Raw genomic sequence first — 19,304 nt, 5'->3', positions numbered from 1 at the left:
TATAGTGGCTTGGACGTCTATTAAGTCCCAAGATGGCCCTGGACAGGTCACCTCCCACAACACAAACTGGCTTCCGGGAACCAGATCCCATTCACAAACAGACATGGAGCTTCTCCGTTAACGTTTTTTACTAAAGCACCCACACAAGTTTCTGTGCAACATATAAACATGAGCAGGCCCTGGGGCTTCTGCCTCCTCACCAAGGGAGGGAGGCCAGAATCATTGACTGATCCAAGCCCCACCTGTCCCCCATGCAAAGGCCAAACCCATGATCCCAGGAAACACAGCACCCCTTCTGGTCCCCTCCTGGGGGCACTCCTCAGTAGGTGGCTTACCAAAGCTTGCCCCCTACAATGTTGAATGAAAAAGGTTTCCCCTCCCCTGGAAGCATGAGGGATCTCTGGATCTGAGAATTCCCCCAGGAAGAGACACTGCCCCCTAGTCAAACCTCCCGCCTTTCTAGGCCCTAGGGGACTCAAGGGAGTGGGAAGCTGAGGCACGGAGAGGTGGAGTGACCTAGCTCAGGCCACTCCGCGAGCGCACGCGGCAGTGCAGGGGCCGGCCCAACCCTAACAGTGAGGAGGTTGGGGTGGGGCGAGTAGGGCAGGAAGGATTGACCTCAGAGAGGGCCAGAAGAGGGGCTTGTCCAGAAGCCCCTCAAAGTGGGTTCTGAAACTTCGAGGTCCAGCTGGCTGTCTATTAAGACCCTCAGAAAACAGCTCTCAGTCTCAGTCTTGGGGACGCTCCCAGAGCTGCTGTCAGCCAGGCTGTAGGTCAGTCCTCTGGCAGGCGACCCTCCACATCAGAAGGGCATGGAGGGCCTTTGTCCATTAGAGTCAGCCTTGATTGAGCCATGACATGGGTCGCCCAATGTCCACTGTGATGTTGGTGAAGAGTGGTTGCCGAGACACTTCCAAGACGCGGTACCGCACTGATCCAATGCCGTCCCACTTCATGCTCATTTTTGTGTTCTGAATCTTACTAAACCTAGGAAGGGAGATGAGTCCAATCAAGGCTAACAGTCTCTGCTCAATCTTCAATCTCTGGAGCCACGGCACAGGCCATTCTCTCCCTTGAGGGACAACTTGACAGAAGGCCACTGCTCTGACATCTGCTCTCCAAATGAAGACCTCACTCCCTTTGGTGGGAAAGCAGAACTACAACATTCTCACAGGTCTCCATTCAGACCTTGACCATATATATAATGTTTATTATTATGGGGCATGTGTGTGGAGGGAACTTGGGCCTTTTCTTCCCCCTTTACATGGTTCTGGGGACTCCAGATTACCCAGGAAGCACCTTTCCTCGCTGAGTTATCTTGCTGGCTCGACTATAATATCTGAGGCATCCCCGTGCACCTCCGCAGCAGTACACATCCCATGTGTGACAGGTCATCTTTTCTCTCCTAACCCCTGCCTTCTGCTCTGTCTCTCTTCCACATTCCACCAGCCGCTCCTTCCACACCCACTCCTCCACCTGCTCCTCCACACCAGACTGCACTCTGAGCACCAGGGACACAGGCATGGACGGGACATGCAAGGGTCTTCCTCTCACAGCAGGTTTGCTTCACTAAGGGAGGCAGACACTGGGCAAAGTAAACACCAGAGAGCTAAGGGTACAAGGTGACTCTCCTGGGAGAAGTATGTGACACTAAAGCTGAAAGCAGGGGAGGGGGAAGAGCATTTTACACAGAGGCCTGAGCACACAACAAAGAGAAAACGGATTAGGCCTCTTTGTCGGTTAGAGCGTGTATGGGCAGGACTCTGTAAGTCATAATAAGCACTTCATATCCTGTGGCAAGAAGACACCAAGGGATTCTTAACCCAGTTTTGGGAGAAAGGTGGGATGGACTATGGGAAAGCAAAGAGGCAGGAAAACCTTTGCAGTCGTCAGGGCAGGATCACAGCGACCAGACTACGGTAAACATGGAGGAGTAAAGCAGACGGACTCAAGTGCTTTGGGGGTGGCATGGACACGCTCTGCTGATGATCTGAGCATGTAGGGTGGGGAAGGAATCCTGGAGCACTCTTGAGTTTCAGAGCCACCATTCAGACTTCCTTAGTGCAGAAATTTCATGTTGTCTGGCCACAGCCATACCCAAGCAGGCATCACTAATTGATGACCAGCTAATTCTGCAATTAGCTGGCATTTATCTGCCTGTCATCCCTTCTCTGCTGACCATGGTTTCATCTGAACCACACGCTTTTCTATTGGCTCCCTGGACTCCTTGGAGGGGGGCGGGGTGTCTCATGCTTCTGCCAAATTCCAGCCCCAAGTCAGTCCATAATCCATCTCTCCATTCCTATAGTCTTGAGTTTAGGGCAAAAAAGTCAGGGGATACAGAAGTCCCAATGGTCCTTCCCCTGCCACGTCCCCTCTAGTTTTATGAATTCCTTTCATGAATTCAGGCCTGATCAATTCTCCCTAGGTCTACCCAACAACTAGGCCATTCCTTCACCTTCCTTGAACTAAAAAAATAAGCCTTCCAGATAAATTCAATGGTGTCTCTCCCTGTTCAGGAACTTTCCAGGACTCTCAAAGCCCTCTGGGAAAGAAGTTAAACCTCTCCAGGTACCCAGCTACACAGCACCGATTCCCTTCTGTGGCTGCCACCTTTGCCGTGTAAAAACCAAATGGCTTTAAGGTTTCAGTATATGCCACACATGCTCACACTCAACTCTTACAAAGTCCCTACACCCACTCCGGCCTTCTCCATCAGCCAGGCAAACGTGGGTGAATATACGCCCAAGGGAATGTGAAACAGATTTCAGTGAATGAGGACCTTTTTAAGCCCCACATAGAGTCCCACTACCTCACGCCTTTCCCTGGCTTCCGTGACCTGTGGAGTAACTGTTTTCCTTGCCTAGCGTGACCCTCGTAAGGGAGTGTAGGACAGGGGCTAGACGTGACTCTAGAAAGCTTGGCAGCACTCAGAGATTGTCTGGAAGCTCAAGGAGTCTTGGCCTATATTTCACATGCCTGTTAGACCTTTCCTTCTCAGTCACGAACATCTAATGTGGGTATTTCAACCCCAGCAGGAGTCGGCTGCTGTGAGTGGTTGACACTATCTCAACTCTCCCTCTGCTCGGCTTATGTACCTGTGTTGAGTTCCTAGGGTCTATGGCCAGCACCCACCATCTGTCTGTCATCTTATCTGCTCTGACAGGGCCAGTATAAGCAGGGTCATTCAAGGTACATAAGTGAGCTATTTGAGGGCGCTAATGGAAATGCGGTCTATGCAATGACAACCCAAGCTGGAACTTAACTTCTAGTCACCTCCAGGAACCAACCCAGGAGGGCCAGGAGTCACCTTTAGAGGTCAAGGGTCAGGAGCATTAGGGCCATCTCTAGGGATCAGTTGCCTCTATCAGGCAGACACTTCTCATGGGCCAACGGTGCTCAGAGCTTCCTCTATGGGGTTAGAGATCAAAGGCATTTGGGATACTGGGAAGTTACCTCTAGGGATCAAGGGATCAGGGGCCCAGGGGTCAGGGGTGCTGGGGTCACCTCTGAGGGTTGGGCTCGTTATGTTTGTCCCGGTCGTGCTTGATCATGCGGTAGCGGCCTATCCGGACATCTGGGCGTGAGATCTTCATCCCAGTCAGGGAGATCCTAGGAGGGGCGACAGGCAGACTGAACAGGCACCAGGAAAGGTAAGGAGCCCCTCCCAGTCTGTGACTCCTCACCCCCTGACCTGGTCTCCTCTGTCCTGTCCCTACTTACCGGTTGAAGATGTCGTCATCCTCACCGCCCCAGCCCCAGTACTCGTTGGGAAAGCCATTGATCCTCAGAAACTGGGCCTTGCTCAGGCCCGACACACCTCCAAAGTAGCTAGCATAGGGCAGCCTATGACATGGGAGAGCAGATGTTAGGGTCACAGGGGAGTCAAGATGCAGGATCACAGATGGTGAGTGGGAAGAACGCATAACTAGGACCCAGGGAAGAGCTACATTACATAGAAGGATCTGAACTGGGCCAGAGGCTAGGAGGACATGAAGCTGGGACTATGGGCCTGGGTGCAAGTGGGGGTGGGTAGGTCTGAGTCTTGCTAAGTAAGTCTCACCGGAAGCCAAATTTGTCCATGGCAATGGCAAAGTGGCGGGGTTGGTCACCACAACGGTACAGATTGCGGTCGTCCATAGGGACCAGGTCCACATCACTGAAGATGAAGCAGTCATAGGTAGCATCCTCCTTCAGTGCCTCTAGGAAGCCTACGTTGAGCAGCTTGGCCCGGTTGAAGGTCTCTTCACCATGCTGGTGGGGAGGTGGGTGAATGGACACAGGTCAGCTCTGCATCTGTGACCAGCAGGTACCTGCCAGTTTCCAGCATGATCCCAGGGACCCACACAATTGTCTCCCACCCTCACGACTCCCTCAGACTCTTAGGCTGATCCCCCATTCAGAGACCTTTTACAGTTCGGCTCCAATGTGGAATTGTCAGATTCTGTGGCCCAACCAGATTACAGTCCTCAGGCACCACAGAACATGGTGGACTTTTCTGTTATGAAGCACTGGGGTTTCTTAGCACTTCCCCCTATCTAGAATGCCTTGCTTTAGTGCTCAAATTCATGCCTGAAAAGGCTGACTTCTGCTCAGACCTCCAGGCCCCAGTAAAATCCCCCTCCTCTCTGGGCTTCGTTTATACCGGTATCTACTGAACCACTCTGCGGTTTATCTCATCCATTCATTTAAACACGCCCCATGACTTTCTCCTTTGTGCCAGAGGAGAGTCTACAGATGAGAAGCTCCGGTCTACCTCCCTACGGAGCTTACTGTCACCTGACACATAATGTGACACCCTAAATGACCAGCGCTGGCCCACTTCAATTCACTTCCAACTCCTGGGCAGCCTCTGAGACAACACGGGACTGTGCTGGGTGATCTTGTGTTCCCAAGAGGAAAAGACAAGCAACGTGCTACAGGCAGTCACACCTCTGTGAGCGGGGGACCCAAAGATATAGGACTGCTGGGCCCCTGGCCACACAGGCCCAGGCGATTCTGGACAGAGAGGGGTGGATTTGACAAGAATTGGCCCCTCGGGCTCTGCTACAACCCATGCTTACGACAGAAGCCTCTGGAGCTGGCATCTGTGAGTGGGTGCTTCAGTAGGAAAGGAGAAACAGTGACTTCTCCAGGCCCTGGACAAACCTGCTAGGCAGGAGCCGCTCCTTGAAGACCAGGCCACCTGCTCACTGCCTTCCTGTCCTTTCCACATCTCCTCTCCCAGCCCTAGTAGGACACTTTTCTCCTAGCTTATCAGTGTTCTTCCAGCCTCTCTCACCAGCTAGGAGCCCTCGGTCTTCCCCACATGGCTCATAAACACGCTGAGTTCTCTCTCTAGGGAGGAAAACACTTTCAGCCCGCCATCACCCTACCCTTTGCCTTCTCTTCTCAGCAGAGATGTTTTTTAAGCGTTGTCTCCAATTAGTTATTTTGTCAAATCTGATTCCTCCTTCAGCCCACTGCAATCTGCTTCCGCCCCCACTATGCCCCTGAAATGGCTCTCACTGGGCCCACCTTGTTGCTAAATCCACTGGACAGACGCACTTGGTTCACATCCCTCTCCCTCCCCCACACTATCACACAGCTGCCATGCTTCCTTCCTGACACTGACTGCTGGGCTTCCAGGATGTCCACTCTCCAGGGTCTCCTGACATTCTCTGGTCTGTCTTCTGGGCCTCCATAGCTGCCTTCCTTTCCCCATCTAACCCTTGATGATGTCCTGCCCCCGCCCCCACAACATTCCACGCTCTGTAGGCATGGCAGAGGTGGGTTTTAAGAACCTTCTAGCTGGTGAGATGGCTCAGCAGGTACAGTAATTCCTGAATAAGTCTGGTGACCTGGGTTTGATCCCCAGTACCTTCACAAAGTTATCCTCTGACCTCCAAAAGTGTTCTATGGCTATGTACATGTATGTGTGCACGCGCACGAGCACACACACATGCACACACACACTAAAACTAAACCATCTCTACATTGTGGGCTAGTGGTAGTTCAGTTAGTAAGGCATTTGCTGCACACACCTGACAACTGAATTTGATCTACAAAACCTTAAGCCCATGCCGGGCAATGGTGGCGCACGCCTTTAATCCCAGCACTCGGGAGGCAGAGGCAGGCGGATCTCTGTGAGTTCGAGACCAGCTTGGTCTACAGAGCTAGTTCCAGGACAGGCTCCAAAGCCACAGAGAAACCCTGTCTCGAAAAACCAAAAAAAAAAAAAAAAAAAAAAACCTTAAGCCCCAAATCTATGTGGGGGGGGGGCGAGCGGAGAGGAGAGAACTAAACCACAAAGTTGTCCTCTGACCTCCACATAGGTGTCATGGCTTGATTATATACACACAAATATTACACAATTTAAAAAAATGAGCTGGGTACACACCTTTAATCCCAGCACTCAGGGGGCAGAGACAGGCAGATCTCGGTGAGTTCGAGGCCAGCCTGGTCTACAAAGTGAGTTTCAGGACAGCCAGGACTGTCACACAGAGAAACCCTGTGTTGAAAAACAAAAGCAAAGAAAAGGGCTGGGCAGTGGTGGCTAATGCCTTTAAACCCAGGATTCAGGAGGCAGAGCCTGGTCTACACGAGTTGAGTTAGAAGACAGCCAGGGATACAGAAGTGAAACACTGTCTTGAAAAACAAAACAAAGTCTACCTTCTAGTGTTTCCATATCCAATCTCCCTCACAGACTCCCCTCCTAGGTACAGACACACACTCTGACTGTCAGCAGAATGTCCCTTCTCTTCCTCCCCGCAGGCTCCCAACACTCCAGGCAAGGCAGCATCCCCAGTCACTCTCCTCCAGATATGGCCTAGCTCCCATGGGATATTCTCCCATCCCACTCACAGGTATGGCTATGAACACAGCAAAGACTAAATCCCTTGCTTTGTTTTGACATCTTTCTCTCCACTGTTTTACACCCCATAGACTGCCCCGCCCATAAGCACTTCCACCATCTTTTCTGGGGACTAAAATTGCTTCCTAATTGGTCACACTGCTTCTAGGCCTCTCCTCCCTCCGTTCTTCACACATAATCACAGCAACATACGCAGGTTACCCCCACTTCAAATGTTGCCCCACCAGTTCAGGCTAGAGGTCACTGCCAAACATACCTCTCAAGTTCTTGATGTACCCCCCCCAAACTAGCCCTCTAGCTAACCTTTGCTACCCAGCCTGTATGTTAGACTCCAACCCTCATCCACTAGTTCCTAAACACAAGAGATGAGTCCTCTTGCTAAGCCCTGGGCTGCCAGGCCCCTATTCCTAGAAGCTTTACCTTCTCCTGTTATTACCTGTTCATCTCTGACAACAGCATGGCTGAACCAGGCTTCTCTGTGTTCCCACCGGCCTCACTTCAATTCCAATCATATACCTTCCTCCTTATCAGGTCCTCTCTGAGACTCAATGCCACTACTAGCCAGAGCCTAGATGCTATACTTAAGGTTTTGGACTTCATGTGTTTTTCAGGGTCCCAACTCTCCCTCTCTTCAAGGCTCTTGGCATTGCCTCCTAGTTGGTGCACATGAGGCCTCTGCCACCTTGGTTTTGACATCTCTTTTACTTTACAGGGATATCCCAAAGAGATGTCCAACCAAGCTATGTATACACCACAAGAGTACAATGCCAGCACTTATAGGTTCACATCCCCTTCCACACACACAGACTTCCTGCATTTACTGACAGACATGTACCCCCAAATCCATGTAGACTCACACAACCATTAACAGGCAAGGGCCCAGCCTTCTCCAGCCTCGTGTGTGCACCAACAGGCACATGGCCCCCCGTATGCCTGAGCAGGCTCATCCACAGACGCATGAGAGTTTACTGAAGGCTAGTGCTCAGCCAAGGACCACAGTGCACGCACCTGGTTGATGACATAGATACCGTAGCGGAGCCGCTGCCGCCTCAACATGGGGTGCAGATAATGGAGCCAATAGCGTAGGTGGTGCTCCCGGTGTCTAAAGGGGATGATGACTGCCACCGTTTGGGCTGGGATGCAGTCAGGTGGTGTATAGCGGCCTCCCAGGAGCACTCCTGGGTTCTCCCTCTGCACCCGCTCCAGAGGCATGGGTGAGGTGAACTCGATGACCACTCGGCCCACTGCAGGCAGGACAGTGTCAAGAGTCAGGGCCTTTGCCAGAATCCAGGGACACTAGCCACCTGGGAGTGGGCAACAGAGCCCCTGGAATAGCCCTCCATCAATAGATCTGGAGCCTCGGTGCCCCCATGGTTCAGCGCTCCAGCTCCCTAGGCACATTGGTAGGGTCCTCTTCCCACCCCTACAACAGGTAGGCCCTACTCTACAGGCTCACCAAGACCAGGTGGCACATCAGGACAGGGTGGAATGACAGGAGCTGTGGGGCCAGGTCGGGCACTGGGCACTTCAGGAAGCCCAGAACTAGCGGCAGTGGCATTGGGCCGAGAGCAGTTGGTGCTGCTGCTGGCTGCAGGGTAGAGGGCATGGGCTGGGCTTCGGGTACTGAAGCGGCTGAAAAAGGCCAGGTGCTGGGCGTAGACGTCAAAGTAGAGGATGACAGCCACAAGGAAGTGTAGCAGGCAGAGAAGGAGCACAGCCTTGCAGACCCGCTCCAGCGTCCCCCCCAGCAGTCTGCTCATCCCGCAGGTGGCCAATGGCCTGCCCAGTGGGCCCAAGCATCTGGCTGCCAGCCTGAACAGGGGGGAGAGAAACAGATCCCACAGGTCAGGGCAGGACAGGTAATGCTACCCACCTGCTTCCTACTTGGCGGCTCATTCACAGACCCCTATCCTCACTTACCTTTCATAAACACCTTGAAACTCATGGACTTGTTTGTATTCTACCTGCGGACACACCGACAGCCACTGGCAACTCATGTTCTGCCATCCTAGACAAACCCCAGCACTAAGTCACCCGGACACACACGCCAACCCTCGCTGCATGCCTCTACACACTGGCTCGCACAGCAGCAGGCACAGGTGAGCTGGATTACCCGGGACTGTATCTCAGCACTGCGGCTCCACCTGCGCCCCAGAGACCAGAGATCGACTCCTCAACCCAGGATACACCGCTTAGGGAATGGATCATTTCCTGAATGCCTATCACGGAGGAATGTTCCTACTTTACACTATGGCTTCACTTAGTCCTCCCAAGGGTCCTGATGGGGAAAATTATTCAGACCCATGGCATGCTGAGGCATTCAGGGGCCAACAGCAAGCAGGCCTGACCAACCAGGACCAGGCTGGGAAGGGCCTTCAGCATCCAGGGGACCCCAGATGGAGAGGATGTTAAAAAGGATTCTTCCCACTGGAACAAGGGTGAAGGAGGGTGAAGGTACCATGCAGGGCTAGCCACAGATATCCCTCACCTAAATCTCAGGCTGTCTCTGGAGCCTGAGCAGGGAAGCTAGTTCTGATTCCTGAAATGGACTAGGCTTGGCCCTGGAGGAGCAAAGTTCCTAGGATGGCAGAGGTGGACGGGGGTGGAGGTGGTGGTGGTGGGGTGTCTTGTCTTGCTTGGCTCAGAACTCTGTTGTAGTTTCGAAAGGTCAACAAACACTTCTGGCACCGCTCCTGAGAGCAGGATATCTCAAACACAGAGTTACAGACACCTTTAGTACCAGCAGTAGGCACCCACACTCTAAGGGACACACAGAAACCCACATAGAGAACCAGATACACTTGGGGTGACAGTAACATACAAGCCACATACATCAACAAACCGCGGCTCCCAGACAAGCTTAGCCATACACCACACTCCCAGACTCACGTGCAAGTATTCCCACCTCTCCCTCCAGGGCAGGGGCTCTGGGTCGGGCTAACCACCAGTCTGAGGGGTGCGCCTGGGCGGGGCTGGGAGGCTGAACACGTGGCAACCCGGGACGGGGGAGGCAGCAGAGGACAGGTGGGTGTGGAGCCCTGGGGAGGGGTGCATGCAGTGGGAGATGTGGATGTGGGGCCGGGGGCCGAGCGCCTCCACCAGACACAAGGCCGGGGCGAGCGAGGACAATGAGGGAGGCCCGCTGGGGGCGGACGCAGGAGCCCAGGCGGCTAGCGGGATGGGGGTAGGGTGGGGTGCAGCCAGGCCAGGGGCAGCGCCGGCGCCTCGCTCACCGGGTCCTGGGCTGGGATCTGGGGCGGCGCGCGGGTGTCTCCCTAGTGGGGCTGGGTCTGGAATGTCGGGGCCCTGGGTTGGGGGCCGCGCGCGCCCTCCTCCTCTCACCCAGCGCTCGGGGCTCAGCAGGGGGCGCCGCTCCAGCTCGGGTAGGGATACCGGCTCCGGCAGCTGCGGACGGCTCCGTCCCCCATGGCCCGGCCCCACCGCCCGGTCAGCGGTCTCCGCGGCCCCCGGGCCACCTCCCGCCGCCGCCGCCGCGGGCCATGGAGCCGAGCCGCCCCGGGAGGCAGGGCGGGGCCGGGCAGACCCACGGACCGGCGGACCGACGGACCACTGCGCTGCCGCCTCCCTCCCGCGCTACGGCTCCTCGGAGGGGCAGGCCAGGCCGGCGCGCCCGCGCGCGCGCCCCCGCGGCCCCCGCCTCCAGCGCGCCCGCACGCGCCGCGCGCCGCTCCACCGCCCGCCCCTGCCGTTGGCCCTGCGCGGCCCTGCCAGCGGGGAGACGCTCATGCGGATGCCCGAGACCCAGGAGAGGCGCGGGAATTCATCAGGTTCCTCCACCAGCTTGCCTTAGCGATGGAAAGAGGCAGAAGCCGGCTGGCTAGGCCCTTCAGGTTGTTGAGACTGGGTCTGGCTAGTGGGCCACCTGGGGTCAGGGCCTTTCCAACTCTTTCGCGGGTGCATGATTCAAGGTCAGCCAACCAGGGCTGCCAGCTGGGTAAGACCCTTAAAGGTGTTAACTAAAAATGACTTCTGGGGTAAGAGCAGGATAACTAAGATTAGGGAAACAATCTAGAATTTGATAGGATGGGTATGGGCGGAGTTGAACAGGGCCCCAGGAATTGAGACCACTGAAGAGGTTCTTGAAGATTTAGGTGTTACACAACTATCAAAAGCAAAAAAAAAATTGGATTCCAGGAAGAGAAGGTGTAGGAAGTCTCAGGAGTAGGAAAACTGAGAGAGCTAATTGGCTATAGTCAGCTTGCATCTAGTGCATACGACTCCAAGGGCCTAGGGCTAGGAAGATCCTAGAACCCAGACTTTAAGAGGCTCCCTGATATAGGTAGTCTAGCACCCTGCCCTTGCCACCCAGGAGCCAGCACCTTCCACAGCAGAGGTGGTGCCGAAAGAATATTAACAAGAGGTTACGGTGAGTGTACAGGCCCCACCCTTCCTCTGTGAAAGGTGTCGCAAAGGGCCAACAGACGCCTCAATGACCGGGACAAATACCAAGTTTATTTCACAAACACTAGGAAGATGGGCTGGATGGGGGGGTAGGGGACACAGGTGCACAGCTGTACACAGTCACCATCAGCAGCCCACTCCCCACACTGGGGTTCAGTCTGGACTGCAATGCCTCCAAAGTCAACAGGCAGCAAGAGGTGAGTGCAGGAGGGCCCTGAACACCAAGCCCAGGAAAGGCCAGGGACACAGCTCCAGCTGTCCCAGGAAAACCAGCAATAAATAACAGTGGGGCACGGCCCCACCCACACAGATCATCTAGTCACCCATCTTCACTCTGGAGGTCTGCAAAAGAAGAACAGGGACAAATCAGGCAGGGACAGTGACAAGATCACAACCAGCAGGCCCGTGAGTAGACAGACAGACCACAGATGGATGACCATACAAGACAGACACACTGATAGGCAGACATGGACAGCGACAAAGGAGATCAGCAATACAACAAAGAGGAGAAGCATGGACAAAGCCAATGTCCCCAGGAGTCAACCTAGCCAAGCAGCCAAAGTCATGTTTAGACCGTCAGGCTGGTCTTTTCACCACAAACCCACACACTGACAAAATACAGAATCCAGACGTGCGAGTCTACTGACAGCATGACGTACATATGCACACAGACCCTGAGAGGGAAGTGTGTCAAGATTGTCACGGACATCCCTCACAGGCTGTATCACAAAGAGGACATTCCCAGAGGCAGCAGAGGAAACGGGTGCAAACAGGGACTAAAGGAGAGATATATGCATATATAGCAACAGACAAAGGGGAACCAAGAGATGGGAAAGGGTCTCACAGTTCTGGGTGGAGAAGGGAGGAGTCTATTCTTCTCAAAGCAGAGTAAGGCTACGCTGAGGACAAGGACAAAGAGGCCACAGTTCCCTAGGGGGATTCAGCACCTGAAGGATTGCGACGATGACCCCAAAGAGGCCAATGGCACTGCCAAAGATCTCCACGATGAGAATCTTTACAAAGAGGCTGGGGTTCTGTGCATCAGCTAGGGCGGCCCCACTGCCCACGATGCCCACGCAGACTCCACAAAAGAGGTTGGAAAGACCAACTGTGAGGCCGGCCCCAAACATGGAGTAGCCTGGAGGATAAGATAAGCACAGGAGACGATGAAGGATCCGAAATGGGCTAACGGGATCAATCCCACCCCAACTCTGTAAAGCAGGCTCAAGCAGCTGAGAATATAAAAAGGAGTCTGAAGCTGGGAAGTCGGAGCTAGGAGCAAGTGTGTGGAGCCCAGACACCTATGTCTGTGTGTACGCATGTAGGTGGGGGTGCGGGGATGTCCACTCTAGTTCTGTAGTGCTGGCTGGCTTCTTAGCTCAGTTCCCGCCACTTAAGGCCCATACCACCATGCCTGGCAAGGCTGAACTTTGGGCTATCCACTCACCTGCATGGTAGTTTCGATGGCCAATGGCCTTGGGGTCAGTAGCACTGAAAGGCTGAGGAGGACAGGTCATCAGAAGCCATCCCTTAATGCAATGCACCTACCTTCTCCCTCCAGTCTTTAGGCAAAGCATAAACCACTGGGTTTTCCCTTACCTCAGCCATGTTGCTAATGACAATCGCCATGATGATGCCATAGATGGCCACAGCTTCACAGAAGATAATGCTGGCAATAGTAATGGTAAAGGTTGGGGGAGGGGTGGAGAAAAGAGAGGAGAAGGAAATCAGCCATTTGTCAGAAAATCCCCAGCCAGCTCTCCTTGACTCACGATGAGGCTGGTCACAAGCCAGTATGTCAGCAGACCTCCATCGCAGCAGGTTGGCTTTGACGACCAAAGCCTCTTCTACTCACCTAACCAAGTTCTTGGTCTTGATTCTGGGGGCCTTCACCCCACCCCCAATGATGGAAGAGCCGGTAATATAGATGCCCCTGGTGGAAGGACACACTGATTAGAGGTGCTCAAATAGTCACACTGTCCCCAGCATGATTAAGAACCCAATGACACCACCACCACAACTCAGAACTTCCCACTAGCCCCACTGCCCCGACACTTACCAGGCTGCTCCAACCACAGACAGCGAAATTGCTAGGCCAATGCCCAGATTCGACCACATGAAGGGAGAAGTTTCTGTCAGGAACCTGGTGTGGGAATAGGGAAGAAAGCCAGTCGACTGTGGTCAGGAAAGGGCAGGGCTGGGGGAGAGTGAGTACACGAAACTCAGCTCCCACCCAGCCCCAGACCCCAGTCCCGGTATTTCCCATAGGTCCTTGTGTCTGAAGAGTTGAGCTAGGGCTCAGACTACAGAAAGAAGGGGCTCCTAGGAGAATCCCCGCCATGCCCTTACCATGCCACATCAAAGCGGAAGCCCAGGTCAAAAATGGTGTAGCAGATTCCTGCAGCAATGAGAAAAGGAGTTAAGGGTTGCTCTTTTGAGACACATTCCCCAGCCCAACTGCCCGACACATCTAAGACAAGAGTCCCGGAGCGAAACAGAACCTCCGCCCTGGCCTCCATTTTTTTTCTTCCTGCCACTCCTTAGGTAACCCGTCTCAATGACACCAAGCCCCTCCTCGGTCAAGCGAGGCATCCAGGCCGTGCCAGATCCCGCCGGCCCAGTCGCTGTTTACCCAACAAGCTGTGAAGGGGGAAGGCAGGGAGCGAAAAGAGGAAGCAGGGCGCCCAAGTCTGCGTTCGCAGACTAGAGGGGGGCGGCGGTCGCGACCCTGGAAGGGCCGGTGTGGCTCTCGCAGCCCGGGGTCGGCCCCCTACGTTGCGGTAGGGCACCGCGCTGGGCCGGCTCCGGCCGCCACCTGCCCCCGCCCCAGCCGGTCAGCTCAGTCAGCCCCGGTCCCGCTCACCCACGACGATCATGCAGGCCCAGAAGGCCACAAAGATCCCAGTGTAGAGCAGCGCCAGCCCCGTCATGGCAGCAGCGACGGCGGGGGTCGGATCGGTGGGACCTGAGAGAACACCCGAGACCACCGTCCGCCCCGCAGTCTGTTGGCCCGCCCCGCAGTTCCACCTGACCGACGCATGTGACGCGCCGGCTCCACGTGACCTCCGCGCACAGCGGATGGCTGGCTGCGGTAGGGCCGCGGTAGACGTCGTGCCGCTGAGCACTGTGGTAGTTGTAGTCTTACCCGGCGCTCTGCTCGCCAGGTGCGGATCTACACTTGCGCTGCTTGTTCCCTAACCTGCCCACTGGACTCCCGGTTTTATTCTCCAACCACTGCAGATCCTACCGGTCTTTTCTAGTCCTACCTAGTTGTAGGAAAGCTCTGGATTGTTCCCTCTGCTTGAAGGAGGCTTTCGTGGCCTTCGCACTGCCTAGCTAACACCTGGTGGTCATCAGAGGTCATTCTTATAGGTTGCCTTTCCTAACCCAGAGGCAGGGTGGAGTGCAAGCTGTGAGCTCCCGTGAAGTCCAGGCGGTGCTTTCAAGGACATGTCATTCTCGTGCTCAAATGTCCCGTGGTTCCTATTTCACTGGGAACAGAAGAGAAAATCCTTAGTCTCCTATGGTACGCAAAACTATGCTCCCAGGCCCCTAACGTATTCTGCGGCGTCTAGCCTCCAAGCTATTCCCGTCAGTGATACCCCTCCCTCTTGCATTTGTTCACCCTGCTTCTAGGTTCATGTGCCCCACTCTCTAGCTTCCAGTCTTTGCTCACCTTCCAGGCTTTCCTTACCCATTCTGTGTAACATTCCAACCCCTAACTCCCCTAAACAACCCTTTCTCTTTCGCAGTTTTGTTTTCCCATAATTCTTAGCACCACTTGGTGTACTACGTTCTGTTTTGTTTCTGTCTGTCCATCCTACCCAGGAGGTGGAAGCACCATGGTTGGTTGTACTCACTGTGTTTCTAGCGCCTGACATACAGGTGGGTCCTAAGAACGTGGCAGAATACATGAGTGCTGCTCACTTGAATCCAGTTCCCACGTCAGTTTACAGCTCTGCCTTTATCTTTAGCCTGGACACTACGTGATCTGGACAGTGCCAATTTAAGAGTCCTGGGTAATGTGGACAATGAGTGGGTAAGTTTTGTTTTCTTCTGGGATTCAGTAACCACAGACAGACAGACACACACTCCAGTGCTGGGGAATTAAAACCTAGGACCTACAACTGAGACAAGCACTCTACCAAGCTCCACCTCCAGCCCCAGCGACGACACTTTGGTTTAAGTACCCACCATGTTGACTGGTCTGTTTAGGCCCAATGTGCTTTTCCACTTCTTTTATTCTGACAATTTTTTTTTTCTTTTCAAGATCCAGCTCAGGACTCCCCTATATGGGATGCCTCTTGAATCTGCTATGAGGTCCAGTTGTCCCCGGGGCTCCCTTCTTCACATACAATTCTAATTCATGGGGTCACTATTTCTTCCCAACCACACTCCGAGGACAGGAACCTGGTCACATATGTAACTCCTGTACCCACCCACAGGAACTGTGTAGAACCGAGATGTGTTTGGTGAATAAAGAGAAGCAAGAGGAGGAGGGTTCAGTTTATTTCAGTTTTCTTGGTGTCTCCCAGAGACAAGTCTGAGTCAGCATAGCCAGAACTGTCCTGCGGAGCTTTGTGCTGTGACAGAACTGTCCCACACTGCCATGCGAGTGGAACTGAGAAACAGGTTTCATCCACTTTAGAACTGCAGAAGTCATGTGTCTCATGAACACTGTCTTGGACAGTGTGGGTCTAGACCAGTGGTTCTCAATTAGAAGCAGTTACATGGTATCTGGAGATCATTTGGGTTGTCATACCTGGGGGGAGGTGCTTTTGCTAAAGCTAAACATCCCACCATTTAGAGAATAGCCTCCGCAGTAGAACCACTTTGCCTAGAAAGCCAACAGTGCTGAGGGGAAGAATCCTGGTGTGGATCATCTCCTGCCCTCAACAGTGCTGAGGGGGAAGAACCCGGGTGTGGATCATCCAACTCCTGCCCCTGAACAGGGCAGAACTATATTGCACACCAGGAACTGGGGTCAGCCACAGTCCCAGGCTGCTGACAGATGGGCCCAGGAAAGGCCTGAACCTTTTTTCCCCACCAAGCAGGCGTTTATTGCACCGAGGCATGCCGAGCCAGTGCCAGGACAGGCTAGATAGGCCCTCAGGGAGAAGCCACTGGCATTCCCTCTGTCCAGGTTCCTTCAAGCATCACTGTAGAGGAGGAGACGCTGGTTCAGCCGATTTGTCACTCTATGACACTGGCCTCGCATGGCATCAGCTGCTTCCCTCATCCTCATAGGCAATGGCAATACCCCGTCTTCCGCAGACAGCTTCTTTCACTGGTGTCTGGCCCAGGCGGGGCTCCAGCCCCTGCCAGCTCCGGGAACTGAGGAATGAAGCTGTAGAGGGAATGAGAACAAGCTGTGTGGGCTGGACCTGGACAGGACTCTAGCAGGGGGCAAGCACTCGCATGCTTACCTGCAGGGCTGCCCTCAGCCAGCTCCAGGACCCTAGCAGGGGGCAGGCACTTGCATGCTTACCTGCAGGGCTGCTCTCAGCCAGCTCCAGCTGTGGTCTTTGAGCTAGGGCAGAGCATCCAGTGTCACGTGACAATTTCCAAGAAGGTGGTGCTCGGAGATCCCCAGAAATGAGGGATACATCTGGGGTGTCCCACAGTTCTGAATCAGGTGGTGGGAGTGGCACATGGAAGGGGGAACCTGAGAAGGAAGGAGAGGATAGCTATCCTGGTCCTTCAACTCCAAGCCCCAACTTTCAAGCCAAGATGTGTCCCCCACCCCCACCCCGCCACTCACCAGGCAACAGCTCCGCATAATGTGTGAGGTGGGGAGCCAGGCCTGGGGGTGGCCAGGCAGGGTTACAGGCAGCCTCCAGTTCACATGGCGTCAATACAGGCCGCAAGAAGCCACCTGAAGGTTGGGGGGCTAGGGCTCCCAGAGGACAGGCCAAAAGCACAAAGACATCCATCTCAGGGAAGTTGGCAAGCTTGGCAGGTGTGGGCCTCCCCAGGGCCAGTACGTAGCTCCGTTTCCCGGCAGCCTCAGTCAGCTTCCGCAAGTGTGCCAGGGCCTCGCGGTGTTGAGCTACACCTAATGTGCCTGCCAGCAGCCCTACTACACGGGCATCTCTGGCCCGCTCTACAAGATACAGTCTTCGAGCTCTTAGGCGCCCAGCCTGGGCACCCTGGTCCTGTGTCTGTCCTGTGTCTGGACAGCAGGAAATGAAGGGTTGTCCTGGTGTCCACCCCAAGAGCAGTCTGCTCAGGTCTGGATCAAGGATAGGGTCAGAGCTAGCTTGAGAGCTCCCCACATAGAAGGCACCGTATTCTTCCAGACACCTTCCTGGGCTCAGGGGGAAACGTCGTCCAAAACGTTCAAGGGGCTCAGGCTGTGAACTTGGGGACCCCACTGGCAGGGGCAGAGCTGGACTGGAGATGAGCAGATCTTGATACTTTGGGCGCAGGAGAGTGACCAAAGCCTCTGAAAGAGAAGGGGGTGGTATGGGAGTTGAAGTCCGGCACAACAGAAGATGCCTCATCCTCAGGAGACTAAATGTGACCCTAAAGTACAAGCAAGGTCAAGCTGCTATCAAGAGCTCTATGGAAGCGTGTTTCATAGGGGAAATTAAGGCATGCAGCCACGCATCTACCCCTCCTTCCCTCACAGGTATAATTTCTCACCTAGGGCGTGGGCACAAGCTGGCTCACTCAGCAGTACCACCGGAGCTGTGGGATCTGGGTTCTGGGCTTCAAAGGCCTTTGCACAGAGTTCTAAGGCAACAGAGCGCTGACCAAGGACGAAGGTGATGGGCAGCAGACGGGCAGGGGGGCTTAAGCAGGCAGGACCAAAGTGGACAAGGGCTTGCGCTCCAGCCTGCTCAGCACCCAGCACATCCACACAGCAGCTGCAAGGGGGAGAGAGAGAGCGCTGGTGAGAGGCCTCCCTACCTGGAAAGGGCTGTCAACAATGGGAAATGTGGCCAGTGGATAAAATGGTAACATGTTAGGAATTCACTGTCACGGAGGGACGCCGGCACCAGGAGCTTCTCATCATTCAAACAGTCACTGGAGGCAGATCCTGTCAGCAAGAAAACCCCACGGGGCCTAGATCTTCAGACCCGACCACTGACTCCCAGCATGAGTTCATACCTGCCATAAGCCGTGTCTCCCAAAATGAACATCTTCGATCCCGTGACTTCCTCCAGCCGTGCAGCCACTGCTGCAGCGTCTCCCAGTAACTGGTCAGGGAACTGTAAGGCCACCTGTAAGCACAAATCATAAAGTCAGCAACGGTCCACTCCTCCACCAAGAGCGTCTGTAAAAGAGACACTCAAGTTTCAAAGTCCCTACTTCCAGAGGGACACTCGGCCCCACGGAGTGGCGGGTGGTCCGTTCGACGCGGGCGAACTCCGTTTTCCTCAACCCACATAGCATCCAAAATCCCAATCCCGGCAAGCCATCCCCAGAGGCGAGCCAACCCTCGCTTTCTAAATTGGCTCTCACCCGCTGACACCCTAAGTCGCAGACAAATTTCGTGACTCGCTCCAGCTCATACACTCGGTCAAGGTCTTCGGGAGGAGTGAGCAGTCCTGGGACTCCGGCCTCCCGCTGTAGGGCCGTCTCCGCGGGGCTGCTGAACGTAGACTCCATGGGGCACAGGTTGAGTGGGGAGAGACGCAGCTGCGCCCCTCGAAGTCACAGCAGTTTTGTTTGTGGCTTGGGACCAACCTGTTCAGGGGCCCCAGGATTCACGTCCAACGCTTCCAAACTCCCGGTTCTCCACTACACATGGACCTATTGAGATTATTTCCGGGTTCAAGGAATGCCCACAGAGAACCAATCACCACCCTCGTACTCAGGACCAATCGGAAGTGCCGCGAAGCCTTGTGGGTGTTGTAGTTCCACAGGCTACAGCTTCTTTCCGGGTACCTTCAGGTCAGCCTGCTGGTGCCCTGTGGAACTTCAGCTTCCTAAATCACTAATTCAGTGTGAGCAGGTCCTATCCGCTGGTCACAGTAAGTATCTCATGTGCAATGAAATTTGGTTTTAACATTTGTGTGTATGT

General features: G+C 54.5%; 3 protein-coding genes across 5 annotated transcripts; all 3 read right to left on the bottom strand.

Annotated features, from left to right (window-relative positions):
- Positions 1–118: 118 nt before the first annotated feature.
- Positions 119–10,495, bottom strand: B4galt2 (beta-1,4-galactosyltransferase 2). Of its 3 annotated transcripts, XM_057784858.1 has the most exons (8): positions 10,196–10,495; positions 8,774–8,861; positions 8,310–8,665; positions 7,862–8,097; positions 4,064–4,254; positions 3,724–3,846; positions 3,508–3,612; positions 119–987 (listed from the first exon to the last, which is right to left on the bottom strand). In XM_057784858.1, exons 2-8 carry the CDS (start codon positions 8,848–8,850, stop codon positions 837–839), a joined length of 1,239 nt encoding a protein of 412 aa, XP_057640841.1. In that variant the 5' UTR covers positions 8,851–8,861; positions 10,196–10,495; the 3' UTR covers positions 119–836. The 3 variants fall into 3 exon arrangements, with proteins under 3 accessions (XP_057640841.1, XP_057640843.1, XP_057640842.1); XM_057784860.1 differs by lacking the exon at positions 8,774–8,861 and having other exon boundaries at positions 10,087–10,495; XM_057784859.1 differs by lacking the exon at positions 8,774–8,861.
- An 809-nt stretch (positions 10,496–11,304) lies between these two features.
- Positions 11,305–14,306, bottom strand: Atp6v0b (ATPase H+ transporting V0 subunit b). The gene is made up of 8 exons (XM_057784511.1): positions 14,139–14,306; positions 13,625–13,673; positions 13,335–13,418; positions 13,131–13,208; positions 12,875–12,944; positions 12,723–12,774; positions 12,223–12,413; positions 11,305–11,617 (listed from the first exon to the last, which is right to left on the bottom strand). Exons 1-8 carry the CDS (start codon positions 14,203–14,205, stop codon positions 11,591–11,593), a joined length of 618 nt encoding a protein of 205 aa, XP_057640494.1. The 5' UTR covers positions 14,206–14,306; the 3' UTR covers positions 11,305–11,590.
- Positions 14,307–15,776: 1,470 nt separating this feature from the next.
- On the bottom strand, positions 15,777–19,022 carry Dph2 (diphthamide biosynthesis 2). The gene is made up of 6 exons (XM_057784554.1): positions 18,743–19,022; positions 18,389–18,501; positions 17,921–18,144; positions 17,037–17,720; positions 16,764–16,940; positions 15,777–16,622 (listed from the first exon to the last, which is right to left on the bottom strand). The coding sequence occupies exons 1-6, from the start codon at positions 18,887–18,889 to the stop codon at positions 16,498–16,500; spliced, it is 1,470 nt and encodes a 489-aa protein (XP_057640537.1). The 5' UTR covers positions 18,890–19,022; the 3' UTR covers positions 15,777–16,497.
- Between the last annotated feature and the right edge of the window lie 282 nt (positions 19,023–19,304).

Source organism: Chionomys nivalis, chromosome 11, assembly GCF_950005125.1.
Source record: "Chionomys nivalis chromosome 11, mChiNiv1.1, whole genome shotgun sequence".
NCBI classification, from domain to species: Eukaryota; Metazoa; Chordata; class Mammalia; order Rodentia; family Cricetidae; genus Chionomys; species Chionomys nivalis.
This window is presented reverse-complemented; position numbering and strand designations above follow the sequence as displayed.

Excerpts from the sequence above, each read along its gene's own strand:
- B4galt2 (XM_057784858.1), bottom strand. The coding sequence starts at position 8,850 with ATGAGTTGCCAGTGGCTGTCGGTGTGTCCGCAGGTAGAATACAAACAA. Across the intron at positions 4,255-7,861 it reads GTATCTATGTCATCAACCAG|CATGGTGAAGAGACCTTCAA; the intron begins GTGCGTGCACTG and ends CCTCCCCACCAG. Across the intron at positions 988-3,507 it reads AACGAGCCCAACCCTCAGAG|GTTTAGTAAGATTCAGAACA; the intron begins GTGACCCCAGCA and ends CTCCCTTCCTAG.
- Atp6v0b (XM_057784511.1), bottom strand. The coding sequence starts at position 14,205 with ATGACGGGGCTGGCGCTGCTCTACACTGGGATCTTTGTGGCCTTCTGG. Across the intron at positions 13,674-14,138 it reads GGCCTGCATGATCGTCGTGG|GAATCTGCTACACCATTTTT; the intron begins GTGAGCGGGACC and ends TCATTGCTGCAG. Across the intron at positions 12,775-12,874 it reads TCATTAGCAACATGGCTGAG|CCTTTCAGTGCTACTGACCC; the intron begins GTAAGGGAAAAC and ends TGTCCTCCTCAG.
- Dph2 (XM_057784554.1), bottom strand. The coding sequence starts at position 18,889 with ATGGAGTCTACGTTCAGCAGCCCCGCGGAGACGGCCCTACAGCGGGAG. Across the intron at positions 18,502-18,742 it reads GCGACTTAGGGTGTCAGCGG|GTGGCCTTACAGTTCCCTGA; the intron begins GTGAGAGCCAAT and ends TTGTGCTTACAG. Across the intron at positions 16,623-16,763 it reads GGCTGAGAGCAGCCCTGCAG|CTTCATTCCTCAGTTCCCGG; the intron begins GTAAGCATGCAA and ends TTCCCTCTACAG.